The sequence below is a fragment of the Lepidochelys kempii genome, chromosome 10 (genome assembly GCF_965140265.1).
Source record: "Lepidochelys kempii isolate rLepKem1 chromosome 10, rLepKem1.hap2, whole genome shotgun sequence".
Taxonomy (NCBI): domain Eukaryota; kingdom Metazoa; phylum Chordata; order Testudines; family Cheloniidae; genus Lepidochelys; species Lepidochelys kempii.
The window spans coordinates 52939274-52952417 of NC_133265.1; the positions used below are offsets into that span (position 1 = coordinate 52939274).

Here is a 13144-nt window from a genome sequence, read left to right on the forward strand (position 1 = left end):
TTTCACCCAGTAGCTGCTGTATATCTGTAGGCACTGAAAAAAAACACTTAAATATTCAAAGGAAGCACACTTAAATTACCATACTGCTGTATGGACCATTAGTCTAAGCATAGCTCTCTGCTTTTAAGAAAGCAAGAAAGTGAAGAGAGAAACAGCACACTTCAAATGCAGGTTACAAAGAGTATTTGATCTTGCATATATGCTTTTGGAGTGTAAAATTCCTCCTTGGCTAAAGAAGACTTGAAAACAACACTGAGTTCCCTAGTTTGAAATTTTGGAGGGATTTTTAGTTAAAAATCCAAAACCTACCTACCTTCCCCTGCTTGGTAGAATTTTAAGGCTCCAACACTGGAATATGATGAAATAAGAAAAAGAAGCAATTTGTTTTTCAGAACAGCTGTGGTCTAATATGATGAATAATTTATTTCTGTTCATAGGCCAGGGGTCAAGAATTTAGGCTCTATCTTGACTGATCCTGCAAAAATTCAGTGTTGAAGCTTTTCAGTTAAAGCAATTACTTGCTTTCCTTTTATTTATGGTATCACAAGGCATCTGTTTCCCACATGCCTTTGGATTCTCCAACTGCAACATATGGAACTCTAACTTCAGTATAACCTCTTGTAGGGGAGCAAGTTGGAGAATTTTGTGCTCTGTAAAGAGATCTCTTTCTGAGAAATTTACTCATAAAAACTTGGAAATAGGAGGTCGAGTAATTTTTAATGTTAGGTACTACAAGTAGATGTTTACAGTAGCTTTTTATTCAGTTGTGGGGTTTTGTGTGTGTGGTTTTTTTGCCTATGTGACCACTTTACAGCTGTAGTATACCCTGGCTCCCACTGTTTTCAACAAGCCTTTTCATGTACAGCTCCTTTGTCTGGCTACTGGTAGATTATGCAATGTATCGTTTATAGGACCCACAGGGTTCTAGTCTAGTAAATGGTTGTAATGAAACCAAGTCACAGCATAATGTGTCATCATTTGAGGAAAACCTTCATGAAGTCCTGCTTCGGATCAGAAACTAGGAACAGGTTTCTTAAGATTTTTTTCTACAGTATAAAATCACAGCCCTTCTTAATCCACCATAAATTAATTGTTGGATAGCATTTCTGATGATGTAATTTAAGATGTGATGAAAGTACATGTCTCAGTACTTTTTTCTTTTTTGCCCAGAGGGTTCCTTACGGCCAAACATGACAGTAAAAGCAGTGGTCCTGGACCCAGAAATTGTATTTGTTGCCAATTTGACCAAGGCTGATGCTCCTGCCTTAAAAGCTTCATTCCAGTGTGATTTCTCTTTATCATCTGATAAGCTTGCACAAAGGATGACAGCTCAAGTGAAGGATGTAAAAGTGCTGGCCTGTGCTTTCCTCAGAGAAAAGCAGGACAAGAATATCACCACTGTAAGAAACCTCTTAGCATGCTTCACACACAAGGAAACTAGACACAGAACTGTTGGTTCATATAGCCTTTAATCAGTCGCACACCCTTCCTTCCCCCCCCCCCCCCCCAAAGTCCAGCTCAGTTCCAGGGTAACATGAAGACATGCGTAAAGATGGGGGCGGGGGAGGGCAGGGCGATTGTACTGTGCCCTGAAGAGATAATTAATTTGGGCTATTTGGGTCAAAGGGGAGGGAGCTAGTCCAAAAAGTGATGGGATCAACTGGAGAATGCTGTGATATTCCCTTCATCTTAAATAAGCTGCAGCTTCAGCACCTCTGCTGATATCTGTTGTGTCAATATTGCATGTGGAGAGAGGCCACATACAATTAAAACATCAAGTTGATATGGGTGGTGTGTTCTTTCTGATTTGTACAAACATACTGTTAACCCCCATTTCCCCAGCTCCATTTCATTCTATTTGCTTACAGGCCAAAATGGCTGAGCTCCATAAGCCATCTCTCTAATTGCTTCTGCCCTTCCTTCCCCATCCCCCAAGGAAATGGGAAAGTTCTACTTTAACGGGACCCAGATCTCAAATAGAAATATTACAGAAAAAGTTGTAAAACTGTGGAGCATAAGCACATTCAGTGAAAGATTTCTTCCTAGAGAAGACACTGATTATATAGTGTTTTTTTAATTTAAACATGGATTTTAGCAAAAGCCTGTGAGCTAGAGCTTGAGCATAAAGCAGAAATTGATGATAGCAAGAACATATTGTAGCTAGGAAACTAAAGTTAACTTACGAATGATGAGTTAAGAATAGTTAATAGAAAACTGTTGACTTCATATTACGGGTTAGATTTGAGTCTGTAGGGCTAGCCTTAAGTATGGGCAACTGGTAACGGCATTACTCCAGAAGTAGCACTGTGGAAGTCCATTGGGCTCCTCCTTTTGCTGAGAGTGTGGGGAGTAACTTGTTTAACCTCTTTTCAGGAAGTAGTTTACTCACTCCAGGAATCTGTTCAGCTCTGTCCCTCCCTGCCCTTCAGTCCTCTTGCTTACAGGAAAGTATCTGGTGCCCGGCTACTGGAGCTCCTGCCTCCATGCCAGCATCCCATATTTGGATAGCTCCTATGTGACCACATAAAACCAGTATGGGAGGACTGTATTCCCCTGAAACAGTGCATAGCTCCATGCTTTTTGCCAAGTGTTAACTCTCTTTGGCCATTAAGAAGAAAGATGTGGGGAAATTTTTTTTTTAAAGATAGAAGCTTGGAATTAATTTATTTTATAACCATAAATTCAAATACTCCTTCAGGTGTTACAGCCTTGTTCTTTGGTGGTGGAAAATATGACACATGTTTCAGGATTGCAAAGTATGGCAGTGACAATAGAACAACTTATTATAAAGGTTAGTAATATTGTTAAAAATTGACTTAGAAAAAGCAGTTACACTGCTCAGATTAAAATTTTAACATGTTTTTTTTTCTTTTATTGCTGTCCAAAGTTGCCAATTTAGACCATCAAAATTCTATGTGTAATTTTGGTGTGGATGTCAAAACATTTTGGTAATACCACTATGAACAAGCACTGATAGTTCAGAGGTATTTTAAAATGCAGTGTACTAAATTATTAATTAGTATTAATGTATAGTCGGGTAGTTTGAAATCTGGTCAGTTAAAAAAAAATCAGATAGTACCCTTTTTCCTGAGTCTCCAGCCAGTCTTTTTGGTTTCACAATTGGTTTTTCCTATTTTTAAAACACACTTCCCCTATTACTGAGTGCAAGACCTACATCTGTAACTTAGGTTGATAGTTGCTTTAAATTTATGCACAGTTACTTCTGTGCAAATGGTATAATTTGGTAGTTCTTAGAATGAAGCACTAATAAGTCATAAAATACCTTTCACTTAATGGCTTAATCAGTAATTTAAGGATAGCTACATTAAGAATCTTCACTTGACATTATTGCTAACTCTTCATTTTTATATAATGTGTGTTCTAATCATATCAGGGTAACTGGCACATATGGTGTTTTACAGTAAATCAGATTTCACCACTCACAGCAAGTCTTGACGGTAAGAATGTTGGTGGCTTGCCTGTAAAATTAACTTTGGGTTGAAGTTCTGTAGAGTATGTACCGTACCACACAACAGGTTTAGCTTTTTAAATAAATATTGTGTGCTTAACATAAATGTTGATGCTTAAACAAGAAAATTGGTAGTATTTTAGCAGCGGTGGTGTTCACTGTATATATCAGAACGTTGTTAAAATATATGCTCTCTGTGCGCAACAGTAAGAAGGTTAGACTTTGTGACTTAGACCATCAAGAATACTATTACAACTCTGAGAATATGTGTGGGAAAACTAGTGAGGATTTTAGGAAACATAGGTGAGAGACACTTATGCATGATGGCCATTTTTGTGCTCCAAATTTAAGTTGTTACTTGTTTGTGTAATCAGATACATGCCTTATTTATGTGATGGTTGATGACCTATAACAGATACCACACTTTTGTGGTATATCTTCAATGTCTAATTGTTTTCCATCTGGCTTACATGTGTAAAAAAAAAAAAAAAAAAAAGTAAGCTACAAATGAGACTCTTTATTCTTAAAGATTTCACCAATCATTTTGAATACTGTGATGACTATAATGGCTGCCATAAAACCAAAGGCCAAAGAAGAGGATTCCAAAGGGACAACAAGTGATTCTGGAAACTTGTGGGATGTGAAATCCATTAACCAATGCAATGCTTGGTTCCTTGGTGTTGATGTAGCCATGGAAGCAACTGAAACTTTCACGGACAGTGAGCACGCTCTGAAAAATGAGAATTTTGACGTTGGTGTGAAATCAGTTCAAATCACCTTGGAATGTGGTCTGGGACATCGCACTGTTCCTTTATTATTAATAGAATCAGCATTTTCAGGAACACTTAAAAACTGGTCTTCCCTGTTGGGTGCCACTGCTGACTTGACACTGGAGGTAAGAGGGGTCAATTCATGCTTCCAAATTAAAATTGTTACAGGCAGAAAAATGTTTTGAAATGCTAAAAGACAATTGCTTGATTTTTATGTAGTAGTGCTTGAAGTCCTCAATAATTATTGGGCTAGCATTGTACCAGTGCTGTAAAAATACATAGGTAGTCATAATCAATACTCGCAAGAAGTCAGTCACATTAGAGACAATGTAATCCATGTAAGAACTGATAACAGGGAAAGGAGGAGGGGCAGACAGGAGAAACCATTATAATGTAATGTGGTTTCATAGTGTTATCAGTGTGCGTAGCTTGATTCCAAAAATGTAAACAATTATTTTTAAAAATCCCTATCATATAACAATCATTGTTGCCTCTCTACTTCTTTAACATTTTTGCGTATCCTTTGGGGTCTTGGTGATGAACCCCATCCCTCTTAATCGCTATGGAAAAGGTGATCTTGGGTATGCATGATCATGCTTCATGTACTTCCTCTTCTCCATACAGGCTATGTTTACACTGTGAGCTAGCGGTGTGATTCTTAGACGTAGGAGCTCTAGTCTTCATCGAACTAGAGCGTTAAAACTAGTAGTGTGGACACGGTGGCGGCAGCAGCAGCAGCACAGGCTAGCCAACCTGAGTACCAACCTGCCTGAACCCTATGTGTACATACTGTGGGCAGTTGGCCGTTGGCCCTTGCTGATGCTACCTGTGCTACCGCGGCTATATTGCTGGTTTTATCAGGCTAGCTCAATGAGGGCTAGTGTGAGTAGGTCTATGCAAGCTGGGAATCACACCCCTAGCTTCTAGTATACTTGTAGCCATAGACGATCAACAGCTACTGCATCTATCTCATGGTTGGCTAGTGTTTTAAAATATCTATCCTCACAACTACTTCTGATGAATTCTCCCCAGTGGAGGGTGTTGAGTCCCACATGGGGTTGGGAGGTCACCAAGACCCCAAGAGTTACTCCATGATCTCTGGTGTTGTCCAAGTGGCAAGAATGGGTCCCTGCAGCTGGGGAAGGTGAGAAGATCCATTAACTTGTTAGTGGACCCATGTTAATGAGCTGTACACTAGATATTCCTGTAGTTCAGGACTGTGAATGTGCTGGCAGGGGTCTGTCTATTACTTAACGCTCTAATCCCTTTCCTCACACATCCCCACCCCATGGTCAATTCCCAACCCCACCAAACAGCTCACAGAGTCCAGAACTGCTCACACTGTTGAGAATTCTGGGTCTCCAGATGCTGCCACTGGTGCTGTGGGAGGTGACAATGATTACATTAATGCATTAGGAATTGACTAATAGACTAACTTGAATTATCAGAATGTCCAGGCTAAGTCAGATTTAGAGCTAGTTACAATTTCTAAGTGAAAGATTGAGAAAGAAGTCTAGTGCTATGAAAGGTAAGGAAACTAAGCTTGGTGTGCGGTCTGTTAAACCTCTTTTTTAATAAAAGATATTCGTTAAACACATTAAAACGGTCTGTGTTTTTATAAAATAGTTAATATTTAACCCAATGAAAGAACCATTATATGAAAGTTTGAGTTGGAAGAAATGCATATGCTTTCATAACATGGTAATATAACTACTATAAGGAGTGATCTAAAAATATGCTTTGATTTCCAACCCAATTTTAATTTTCTTTCAGGTTCATTATTACAATGAAACTTATGCAGTGTGGGAGCCTCTTATTGAACGAATTGATGGAGGAAGGAAACCATGGAATTTAAAACTTGAAGTACGGAAACATAACGGACAATATATGAAATATTCATTGTGAACATACAGCTTTTTTTAACATGTTGATACATTAAGATACTGACCCATGACGTCCCAGATACTGTCCTTTGACTGAGGGTATGTGTACACTGCTATTAAAACCCCATGGTTAACCTGTGCCAGCTAATTCAGGCTGCAGGGTTGTTTAATTGCACTGTAGACTTCTGGACTTGGGCTGGAGCTGAGGCTCTAGGATCCTGTGAGGTGGGAGGGTCTCAGAGTTTGGGCTGCAGCCTGAACCTGGAGGTCTAGACTGGAATGGAACAGCCCAACAGCCACAGCCCACAAGCCAGAGTTAACTGGCACAGGCTAACTGTAGGTGTCTAATTGCAGTGTAGACAGACCTGTCAGGGTTGAAAATTCTGAATGTTATTTGTGGAATTCTCAAGGAGGCTGCCTTCAAAATATATATAATAGCCTCTTCCTTGTACATGATACTAAATCTGTCTTACTGACAAGAGGGGCAACACAAGCTTTCAGGAGAACTTGCCAAGATAATAGTCACTGCTAACTAGCGATTAAAAACATCTTGTGTAGAGAGGGAATTGTAATTATCCACACTTCTTAGAGATGCTGTTAGGCCGAGGTGGAGAAAATGCTGCCTTTGTGGATATTGCAATGTGCATTTTTAAGTAACAGCCATGTACTTTAATTCTCACCTGGTACTGATTTTGGATTCCAATAAATCTTTTTCCCCCGTAGGCAGATTGTATCCCATTTTTTTAATAAGATTTGCACTTGGAAATTCTTACTAAAACTGATGTTTTAGTATGAGAGAGAATTTTTACAGCCTCTTCTAGTTTCTGATGGATTTTGGGACCCTGGGTATTCAAGAAAAAAATATTTAAGAGCATAACAAAGAACTAGTCAAAAAGCTAAAAGAACTAGTAAAAACTGAAGGAGGACAAAGTAATAACAAAACAAAAAAATCAATATCACCCAACAGGGATGATACTAAAAACCACTTTAGGACAAAAAGGTGAAGAGATCTCTGGAGGAGAACTCTCCCTAGTCTGAGACATAGGGAAGGCAGCAGAAAAGCACTTCAGGGGAGCTTACCTCTTTGTACTGCTAACAAGACCCTGGAGCCTAAGGAGGCATCGTCAAAAGAGAGAGGCCCAGTTGATGATGATATGACAAAGGTGAAGAGAAGAGCTAAGTGCTAATTTGGAAATGAATGCAGTTACCACTTGAGATGCAAGAGCCTGAATATTGGTGGTAATGGAAAAACTCTTAGCCTTGCATATATTAACAGCTAAAAGCCATTGGACTGTTTTCCTGAATGAAAGCAACAGAATCCACCAAATGTTAATGTCTTGATATTAAATAAAATAAAATGGGGAATTCTATTGGTCCTCAGTGTCACCTTGCACCATTATCTTCCAGATTGCTCATTAATTCATAATAACCAATTAGTCATTGAGCACCACATGATAAATGTGCAGCAGGGTATGTTGTTATAAAAGTGCAGAAAACAGTGCTATGTTTGACTTTGAATGTTGGTGGGTATGAAATAAATAATGTATCCAAGATCATATTAAAGGAATTTGCTAATGATTTCTCAACACATTTGTGAAGTATGATTTTAAGAGAAAATTGCAAACCTGCATAAAGCTACTTAAATTTGGAGAAACAGTTTGTGTTCATGCTTATAAAATTAGACAAAGAGAATGTTTAATGCTGTTTTTTCCCTTTAGATAAAGACTAACCCTATACAAGATAAAAGTTTGATACCTGGGGATGATTTTGTTGTTCTTCCTGAAGCACAAACTGTGATTAACATCTCTTCAAAGGATACAATGAATATAACAATATCAAAATGTTGTCTTGCTGTTTTCAATAATTTAGCCAAGGTAATTTTATTCCATACGGGACTTATCATGAATTAATTTTGTTTGTGGCCAGTCCTGAATTCTTATTCTTATTCTGCTCAGCCAGTCAGGTTGAGAGTCCACTTACTCATTTTCTGTCTTTCGTGATGGGGTGAATTCTTTCTTTTGCTATACAGTTGATCCTTCTAGCTATTAAAAAGTGAGTTTGACTTGTTCAGAAAGAAGCCAGCTGCTCCCTTGACTATGAAAATGGAGGTGCTGACACAGGACTTCAAAAGGGAGAAAATATGGGAGGGAAATGACTGAGTGGGAGTCTTGTAACTTAATCTGAATTGGTAAAAGACATAGAAGCAGCCCTTCCCCATGGGTGCATGATCAATCTGGTCTCTGGTCTCCATTATAGGGTAGCCTAGCCTTTCAATAGGCATACTGGGGAAAAAAAGATACTTACTGACAGTTGGCCCTTCAAATTTAATGGAAGCAAGCCTCTGCAGCCCACCAGTGTGCTAAATTTCTATTGTATTTTCCTCTTACTCCTGAGGAGGTAGGACATGCTTGTTCACGTCCCAGAAGATGTTCTATTGTATGGATATTGCTCACTGATACTTTACTAAATAAATATAAATTGGGTTTATCTATGTAGGTGGTAATTATATCAGACTTATATGATTATTGTTAATTTATGAGTAATAAGTTATAATAATGTTAGTGGAATTTACGTTCTAGCGTGGTGAAAATGACTCGTATATTAATTTATGTAATACCAGATTACTTCAAAATACTGAATATTGCTTTTATACAATCATGCCAAAAGCACATACTTCCTGATATACAGTATATACTGTTGCTTCTGTAAAGAAGGTAGTATTGTGTATGGATGTTTTTATGTTAACTGGTTAAGATGTTTTATTCTATCATGACCACTATCCTTTAAAAATCTTATCATTGTACTTTCTTACAGGCATTTTCTGAAGGGACTGCCTCCACTTTTGACTATTCTTTAAAAGATAGGGCTCCTTTTACAGTGAAAAATGCACTGGGTGTCCCTCTCAAAGTGCATCCTACCATCAATCTTCGAGTGGTTGGTTCAACCTTAAAAGAAGATATTCATGATGTAGAAATTGGTCAGAATTTGGAACTGGAATATTCAGTTTTGGAACCTCTGCATCGAGGAAAGCTGTCGGCATTATACCGTCAAGAGAGCTGCCTGTTCACTTTGAGCTTAGGTAGTGTGCAAGGGATGACTGTTGGGAGCAATTGTGCTTGGTGAAGAGATTCAGGGGAGAGTTACTAGGCCAGGTACCATGTGGTCAAACTTAACCACTGAATTTCCTTGTTCACTCTGGAGATAACTGCTCGCCACCAGCTGGCAACTGTCTTTACTCTTGTCCCTGCTGGATGTTTCCTAGAGCCAGGGTTGCCACTCCATAGTCAATTTCTCATAACACTGACTTGGGTGCTGGGAAAAGAGGAGTGGGGAAAATTCAAGTCCCTTTTCCTTTACTTCCCTAATAATAGAATTAAAGGTTAGTAAGAAGCACAGGCAGGTAGAACATCTTGCCATTCCATCAGAGGGCTAGGAGAGTTTGTGAGCTGATGCGATTGCACCTCAGCTGGCCTGCTGACCTCCCCAATGGAGATCCACCTGTCACCACTCACTTCATATAGTTAGATTCAATCTCTTTGGGATAGTCAGGAGTTCCCACATAGCAAGTTGTGCTGGTCAGTTCATTGGAGGGAGTAAGATAGTGTGAACCCTGCAATACTGGCATTCCCCCTGTCTCCTCATTAAGAATCTTGAGTTGTTTCTGTGTGAAACAAATAGGCTGAGGGTGCCTCATGATCTATATCCATTATGTAGCAAGTATCTTTTGTAGAAGCTGGTGGTATCATACTTGATTTTCCCAGCCATTACTGACGTAAAACTTACTTTTAATTTTCCCTTCTGGTTAACCATTTTCTAGTTATCGTGCGCCAAAAACACAACCTGCGGGTCTCTTATGTTGGAGGCTGTGGGGTAATTTTATTAAGGGGCTGGCATTGCATGTTTGCTTGAAAATGCTAATGATTTGTTATGTAAGTTTGCAGAATCACATACCAGTGTTGTTTTGTAAAACAGCGCCTCTAGGCTATACAGAAGTGGCAAACATCCCCATTGCAAAACCAGGCCGACGATTGCACAGTGTACGGACTCCTCTTGTTGACCGCTCGGACTCTGTTCTGGTACAGATAGATGCAGCTGAAGGGAATAAAGTTATTACCATACGGTCTCCTCTGCAGGTAAAATGTATAATAAAATGCATAAAGTTAAATAAGCCCAAGGCCACTGCTTAGAGTTTGTTTACTTCTGGAGAGTAACTTGGGCTTCCTTTTTTCTTAATACATTTTGAGATTATTCTTCAGCAAAAAAGCAAACACGAACATATAAAGTAAAAGCAATTATTTCATAAATGTAAGTAATACTGCTTTAAATTTGCATTTTAGATTGTAATTTTAAATGTGTTATAGGATTTGAATGGAGACGTTGTATGCATATGCTGGTATAAAAATCTGTTTTATGTTAAATACCTGTAATGGATAGAAGTGCTACCTTGGTTACATTCCATTTAAAGACGGTAGTTATTAAATTGTGGCTTAAATTGGCTCTCCTGCAGCTCTAAGCTATAAGTTTTCAATATGTAATTTGTACTGCAAGATGCAACGTTTTCTTCCAAGCAAGTAATATTGTTAATTGTTGTTGTTAAGGGCTCCAAAGTAGCATGATTGTGGTGGTGGTGTTTTGATGTTTCACATTGCATTTTTTTTTTGCTTTATGTACACATTAGTTACTTTCTGAGGACAATTCTTTGTAAGTTTCAGTTTGCAAAGGAGCGTCCTAATTAGATTTACTAATTTTTGTACATTATGTATATTTCATATTTTCATTTTGAAATTTGCAAAATATATTTAATGAGACGTATACATTTTTATCATAGATCAAGAATCATTTCTCTGTCCCATTTACAATCTACAAATTTGTTAGAGATGTTAGACTACTGGAGCCAATAGGAGTATCTAAGCCTGAAGAGGAATTCCATGTTCCTTTAGATTCATACAGGTACACTTATACCATTAGGCCAAGTCTTACAGCGTGTGATGTGACATTACCATTACTTGAACCAAAATATTTTTTTACCAACTCAATCTGTTAGTCTTACTAGACCATGCATACTCATCTTGTGCTGGGCTTTTTTCACGATTGAATTGACAAAAGCCAAATTATATTTATTTTTAAAAATAATTATATAATGCAACTGGGTGCATTAAAAAAGCCCCCAAAATAGTAGTAATGAAGGGCAAATGGTCCTTCAAAATGGTCTCAGTTTACATATGTGCAGTTACTTGTATTGCATGAACATAACCATGGTTATTAGTCATATTTTGTGAACAATTATTCCATTTGCCTAATCATAACTGCATTTGCAAATCTAACATTTTTATAAATCTGACCTGAAATAACTTGCAATGAGGGGAGAGTTTCTAAGATCCAGGGGCAAAGTCAATCCATTATCTTTGGTAGGAATGGTATAGCATTTACATGCTTTTTCACTGAAACACTTTGGCTTTTCTCGTTGTACTTTTGTATAATCGTTTATTATTTCCATTGTTCCCTTTCCCCTCCCCGATTTTTAACTCCTTTTTTCCTTTATAGTGTATCTTACTTACAATGTGTTTATATTCAGTTGTTGATGTTTATTGTGAATTTCAGTGCTTTGAGACTTGAGGGAATGTAGAAGTTTTTAAACGCTTGCATGCCAGTGGAATTCTGGCCTAAAACAGGTGGGATATTAGAACTGTGAGCCTTACTTAACCAGACATTTCAAAAGGTGACAGATGATTTTGGAAGGGGCAGATGGGCTTTCATCTCAGTCTCCAATGTCCATATTTTCGTTTAGGTCTCCAGGTGTCACAGTTCATTTAACTTCCTGTCAGCCTGTGTCTGGTGAAACACTCATTAAGGTGAATTATATATCCAAAGAATCATAGGCTAAACCAGAATTAAATAGTGGAATCAGAGTCAGACCTAATTAGAAGAAATAAACTACGTTTAGTGTCCCATAAGGATTCAGTTTAACCCATCTGCCTCTATTGACTTTACAAAATTTAGAGTTCATAGAGTCTAAGCATCCCAGGATCACATTATTTCTTTTGCCCACAGTGTCACCCTGGGAGCTCATGTTAAGCTGATTGTCTATTTCAACTGCAAAGTCTTTTTCGGAGTCACTGTTTCCCAGAATAGTTTCCTCAATCCTGTACATATTGACTATGTTCTTTGTTTCCCAGATGTATACGTTTACATTTAGCCATATTAAAACATACATTATTTGCTTGCATTCAGTTTACCGAGTGACCTAGATAACTCTGAATCGGTGCCCTGTTCTCCATTATTTATGGCTCCCCCAATTTTTGTGTCATCTGCAGATTTTATCAGTGATGATTTTATGTTTCCTTCCAGGTCCTTGATAAAAATGTTGAATAGCATAGGGCCAAGAATCAATCCCTTTGGGACCCTGCTGGACACAGACGTGTTCAATGATGAGTTCCCATTTACAGTTATATTTTGAGACCCATCAGTTAGCCAGTTTTTAATCTATTTAATGTGTGCTATGTGAATTTTATATTCTCATTTTGTAAGAAAATGCCATGTGGTATGAAGTCAAAGTACGTTACATCAACACTATTACCTTAATCAATCAAACTTGTCATCTCATCAAAAAAAGATAACAGGTTAGTTTGACAGGATCTAGTATCCATAAACCCGTGCTAATTTGCATTATCTACATTATCCTCCTTCAGTTCTTAATTGGAGTGCCCTATCAGCTGCTTCAATGTCTTCTCCAGGATTGATGTCAAGCTGAAAGGTGTCTAATTACCCACTTCATCCCATTTGCCCTTATGAAAAGTTGGCACAACATTAACTTTCTTCCAATCTTTTGAAACTTGCCCAGTGCTCCAAGACTTGTTAAAAATCAGTGTAATGGTCCAGCAAGCTCCTCACCCAGGTCTTTTAAACTGTTGGGTGCAAGTCATTGGATCACTTGATTTTAAAATGTGTAACTTCAGTAGCTGCTGTTAACATCCTCCAGAGGTACTTGTGGAATGGAGAGAGTATTACCATTCCACAATGAG

At 38.2% G+C, this 13144-nt stretch overlaps 1 protein-coding gene across 1 annotated transcript in view; it reads left to right on the forward strand.

Annotated features, from left to right (window-relative positions):
- The window catches only part of VPS13C (vacuolar protein sorting 13 homolog C), a 187643-nt gene that overhangs the window by 115119 nt on the left and 59380 nt on the right, over window positions 1-13144 (forward strand). The window contains exons 52-59 of the mRNA XM_073303628.1: window positions 1171-1400; window positions 2699-2791; window positions 3999-4364; window positions 6013-6102; window positions 7841-7996; window positions 8937-9201; window positions 10095-10255; window positions 10951-11072. Coding sequence (XP_073159729.1) covers window positions 1171-1400; window positions 2699-2791; window positions 3999-4364; window positions 6013-6102; window positions 7841-7996; window positions 8937-9201; window positions 10095-10255; window positions 10951-11072 — 1483 coding nt within the window. The remainder of the gene's footprint in view (window positions 1-1170; window positions 1401-2698; window positions 2792-3998; window positions 4365-6012; window positions 6103-7840; window positions 7997-8936; window positions 9202-10094; window positions 10256-10950; window positions 11073-13144) is intronic.